We start from the raw sequence: 5,283 nt of genomic DNA, 5'->3' as shown, positions 1-5,283 counted from the left end.
CACCAGTAGGCCCAGTCCAAGCGAGTCTCGGACATCAAGCTTCACGCCTCTGTCATCCAAATAGTGCTATCCGTCACAGCAACACCCCCGTTGTTCGAAGTGCAATAATTCAACGTCCAGCGAAGGCGTTTGTGTAGTTGCGGACCCCGTCTCCTCGCAGCGAAGACCGTACATCCGCTGCCCACGGGTCTCGGTGCGGATCAAACGGCAGCTGTCACGGCACAGCGGACTTCCAAGACAGTCCGCTTTTCAGCAAGTCAGGCTCGATTGGGAAGGCCTGCAGCTCAGGTCTCGGTTGCATCAATGGATCGACGAACTCTAAAACCGTTCGCCGTATTTCGTCCCGTCTTGAAGCTAGCTAAGCAGCAGCCCAGGCAAAATGATCTCTCGACGATACGCTCCAAAATTCTGTTTTTGTCGTCGTCAAGTTCACGTTTCAAACACGTTACCCACACCCCATCCGTGTTACCAATTTGTAGTGTTATTTTGCCGTGAAGCAAAGGGGTATAGGCTTCAATAAAACTGGAACGAAAACATACACAATGACTCTTCTATGTGATTTACTTGTCGAGCTGATTTATTTTGCTTCTGTCCACCGAAAATCATGCCGAAACTTCCCTCATGTTTCCACATATCATTCTGCCACTCATTTTTCCTGTTGCGCGTACTCTTTTCCCGCGCCTCCAAATGTATACATTGTAATCATTTATTGTCTAGCGTATGACCCTGGCGACCTCGGCGGGTCTGCCCAGATACGGATACTTTTTATAGGTCTTGTCTGACGCCCTCTCTTGATCGCAATAATAACACAAAAATGCATGGCCTGACAAAAGATTATTTCGCTACATACATAAGGAAGAACGCATATTAATTTGGCAAAATAATGCATAATATGCACGTGGCATCAGTCTTCACAGACTTGTTTGTAGGAATAGATGAATCTCCACTGAATATCAATTCAAAGGGATTCCATTTTTTCATGAGAGTCTAACGGTACAGTTGTGTTGACAATGGAATATCCCTCAATCAATGTCTGTACTAAGGCGAAAACCTGTGCACACGCGATTACGTTAGAACAGATATTTAGTCAGCTAGCAGGCCTGCGTGTACATGTATTGAAAATATAACAGTAATGTCAATTATGCAATAGAATATATGCAGGTGGAGCATTCAAATTAAAAATGCCGATTTTAGTCGTTTTTGTATTGATTTAAAGCAGGATTTAGATTAATGATTAAAATAATTCAAATCAAACAACCCTGTTCCCCAAAAATACTCTACAAAATGCATATCAAGTATAAGAAGAAAGTCATCGGATAAATCGATCTGTCTGTGAAATGTATGTGATTCAACACATCTGAACTAAAATTTGTCTTAACATTTTAAACAGAAATTCAATGTTTGCTATAAGTTAGCAATATACCATTGCAATGCTAATAATCTGAATAAAAAGGTGATTAAATATGTATCTGTGTATCGAATGAATCATGATCCAAAAGCAAGATTAAATCGAATCAAATGAAAATCGAATACATGTATGAGCCTTTATACAACACTCGGTGCTAACTACAATCATTGTTAGATCTCCAACTCTGCAACTTTTTAAAATAAATCTTTCGAAGTCATTTACCAACTTATTCTGGTATTTTGTTAACCTGTTAAGCCAGTTTGTTTTTCTACATTAACTGGCAACCATTGAGCAGCCTCAGTTACCTTGCTTAAAGAACTTCTTTTCAAAATTGCTATTTTTTTGCACCTTCGACAGAACACTCTCCTTTCACCATTTTTAAAACACTTTTAAAGGTAAACAAGATATCATCTCAATGAAATGAGCTACAATTCATATTTATTTCGCAGAAGAATGCAAATGCACGTGTCATCTGTCTAAGTATATAGGTCTTTACTGGTGTTCCAAATATACAAATTATGTCAATTATGTAATACAATATTTATTTTAATAATTAAATGCTAAAAAACAAATGTGTACAATACGTTAAATAAAATAACATTGCTATTAGTGTTTGCTCCAAATTTTAGTTTTATAGCGATACCGACAGTCGATAATTTATTGATAACTTCACCATTTTTTATATAAATGTTTTGTGCAACTTGCAAGAATCTGTAAGGAAATTTCCCAGTCGGCAAGTTATCATTTGCAAATAAACATTGTATGGCTTGTTATTATTTTACTGTTTGTACAGGAATGTACTTTACGAAGCTAATGGTTATATAATACAATACTGGAAAATCACTGTGTATTTTAGAAAAAACGGTTCAAGTATTATTATAAAATGTGAACATTTTTATCTTTAAAAACAATCATGCATGCACTCATTTGAGGGAAATCCGAATATTATGAAGTTCAACAAAATATTTATCTGTGAACGTTTCATTCAATGATGGTGAACCACAGTAATACCTCAGATTTAAATACCACAGTCCATAAACAACAAATGTCAATCGCAGAAAAAAAAATGGCATTTGGCATTGGTTTAAGACGCTTAAAAAGCCATGTTTTAGCTATTAGTTTAGCCTGCCACCTTCTATATATTGTAAACGATTTCATTCCAATACACGGAGAGAAAAGACTAGGATCTTTTTTCTTAGGAATGAAAGTGAGCAAGAAGCGTGTCCTATTGATCCATCTTGATCAATAATGATTTTAATATATTGGCCACTTGAAACAGACTTTTTTCTTTAAACCATTTTCTTTTCGGATACTTCTTATCTGGGAATGTGCAAGACACTTTATCTAATGACAATTTTATTGACATAATCCAAGGGATCATGGGCGGCGGTCGCATGGCTCCCGCTGGTTTCTCTGTCACTACACGGTCCGTCAGCACCAAAGGCGGTCTCCTGCTGCATCGGGACCAGATAGCTGTCGTCTTTGACACCAGGTTCTTCGCGATGTTCGATGGGTCGCTTACCAACCACACCCGCACTAGGAGCTGCTACGTAGTCACGGTCTCCCTCCAACAGTTCTTCCAGCTCGTTAGCAACTTGGACGAAGGTGCAACGTGATTTTGGGTTGTCCTGCCAGCAACATACCATTATGCCGTAGCTGTATCAGTCAGCAAATGTAACAAGAATCATTAGATGCTGCATGCTTGATCGTATATCAAATTGTGTCTGCACTTTTACTTGAAACCCCCGACAATACACTTTCCATTATTACTGATTACTCGAGCACATTAACCCTACATTTTTTGAAAAATGTTTGAGAATTGAGTTACCCTTTTTTTGAAACCCCAAACAAAACACTCTTCACAGTTTCTCACAACTACAGAGTGTTATATTCCTTCTTTAAAGTAAGAAAAACCTCTGAGAGTGAAACAGATTCCTTCACTTTTAGAAAAAGTTGAGCAAAATACAAAGAACCATGTATACTTTACAGCAGTTAAAACGACATTAGATGTGTAATTTTTTAAAAGTAATGGTGAGCGCTGTTTGAACATACACTTCTGGCGGGCAGTTCTTGGGAGCATCCATGCGTTGACCTCTCTTCAAGAAATCATACACATCTTGGTTGGGAATTCCTGGATACGGTTTTGCACCCTTACTGAAAATCTCCCATAGGAGCACACCGTATGACCACTGTAGAAAACCAAAGAAGACAAATATTTTTTTTCAATGTAAGAGACCATTCTAATGATGACTGTTCAATTGAGCTACCGAACAGTTGACATGAGCAAGCTGGAAAGGGTAGCCAAGATTAACGATGATTGACCAAACTACATTGTATTTGAGTCTTTATTGAACTGTTTAATGAGATCTTGTGTCAAATTTAAATAAAAACGTTTATTACTAAATTAACTTAGAAATCAGTTCGAGGTGGGCGTCTGAAGACGAAATACTCCAGCTAATGAGGGTCAGGCGCCTTGAAAACATACCCGATGTAAATTATCAATAAACTGACGTTTCATGGCCGGACATCGAAGTTCATGTAGTTTCTCTTCGAAGGATAGTTCCACAGAACGCAAAGTGATGTGTTTTGCTTTCTTTTCCGTTAAGATCTTTATCTAAACATCATCTAACATTCCAATCAAAGATGGATTTAATTGCGTACCACGTCAGTCCTGGCGTTGTACACTCGACGTTCCATGGACTCGGGAGCCATCCATTTGATAGGCAGCTTAGCCTGGGCATCGCCGCTTGTGTAGTAATCCGATTCGTGCATGTCACGGGATAGTCCAAAATCCGCTATCTTCACCAGAAGATCACTATCCACCCTAAAGAGGTTGTTAAAAGTTGATCTTACTTTGGGGTCACATCATTTAAGAATTGCAATGCCATTAATTCGAACTGTGGAGTTAATTCAATGAATGCATGTCCCTTGGTATCTCTGGTGCATTAAAATTATTTTCGATGAAACAGCTGACCTATTTCGTTTCGGTTTGCGGTAACACCATGTGGTAATAACTACTGCTTAGAAGATATTAGTTCTGAAAAGAACTTGTCCTGCTCATTATCAACTTCTAAACGAACTGACCGATTTCTCGTAACATTCATTTGGCTTTTACTCAAACACACATATAAAGACATGTGTAAAAAGCCCCGGATGATATAAAAGAGAGGATACACGTACATGCAATTTCTGGCCGCAAGATCTCTGTGGACAAACTTGTGCTGAGCCAAGTAACTCATACCGAGTGCAGCATGTGAGGCAAACCTCATCAGCAGAGATGTCGCCAAGGTCTAAATTGAAAGTAAAAACCTCCAATGAATAAATAAATACTGTTCTCAGATCAAAACACATGACATACTGTTTACGAAATGGGACAGCATTTTGTTCAATAAATCTTAATATTAATTATTAAACGTAACAACATGTACCAAAATCACCATTGAGTGAGCTCCAAACTCATGCCACTCATCACCTATTCTTTTATCAAACCTTCCACTACCTATTATCGACATTGATCGCTCTTGACTACACACCTGTTTCTTCTTGACCAGATATGTCTTGAGGTCACCGTTTGCCATGAAGGGTATCACCACCAAGGGGTTTTTGTCCGCGTCAAAGGTCAACCCCAGAAGCCCAAGAACGTTGACATGGTCGAAGGTTTTCATGATCAGGCCTTCTTCCAGGAACTTTACCACATTTTTCGGGTCCGAGGTGTCTATACATGTAAAAAATAAGGCAATTATATGTGTAAACTGGCACGCTAAACTTACATTTGGCCAAGCTACTACACAAAAACAGGAACTTGTATTTCAACTTATTTTCATCACCAGAGAAATGCAATAACCCAGAGACACAATCAATTCAGTTCAAGAACA

At 38.6% G+C, this 5,283-nt stretch overlaps 1 protein-coding gene across 1 annotated transcript; it reads right to left on the bottom strand.

The window, feature by feature from the left end:
- Nucleotides 1–2,748: 2,748 nt before the first annotated feature.
- On the bottom strand, nucleotides 2,749–5,076 carry LOC119734268 (tyrosine-protein kinase receptor Tie-1-like). The gene is made up of 5 exons (XM_038207666.1): nucleotides 4,942–5,076; nucleotides 4,589–4,698; nucleotides 4,070–4,232; nucleotides 3,461–3,597; nucleotides 2,749–3,064 (listed from the first exon to the last, which is right to left on the bottom strand). Exons 1-5 carry the CDS (start codon nucleotides 5,071–5,073, stop codon nucleotides 2,749–2,751), a joined length of 858 nt encoding a protein of 285 aa, XP_038063594.1. The 5' UTR covers nucleotides 5,074–5,076.
- Between the last annotated feature and the right edge of the window lie 207 nt (nucleotides 5,077–5,283).

Source organism: Patiria miniata, unplaced genomic scaffold (genome assembly GCF_015706575.1).
Source record: "Patiria miniata isolate m_02_andy unplaced genomic scaffold, ASM1570657v1 HiC_scaffold_10, whole genome shotgun sequence".
Taxonomy (NCBI): Eukaryota; Metazoa; Echinodermata; class Asteroidea; order Valvatida; family Asterinidae; genus Patiria; species Patiria miniata.
Note: the sequence above shows the minus strand (reverse complement) of the source record. Positions and strands in the feature narration are given on the sequence as shown.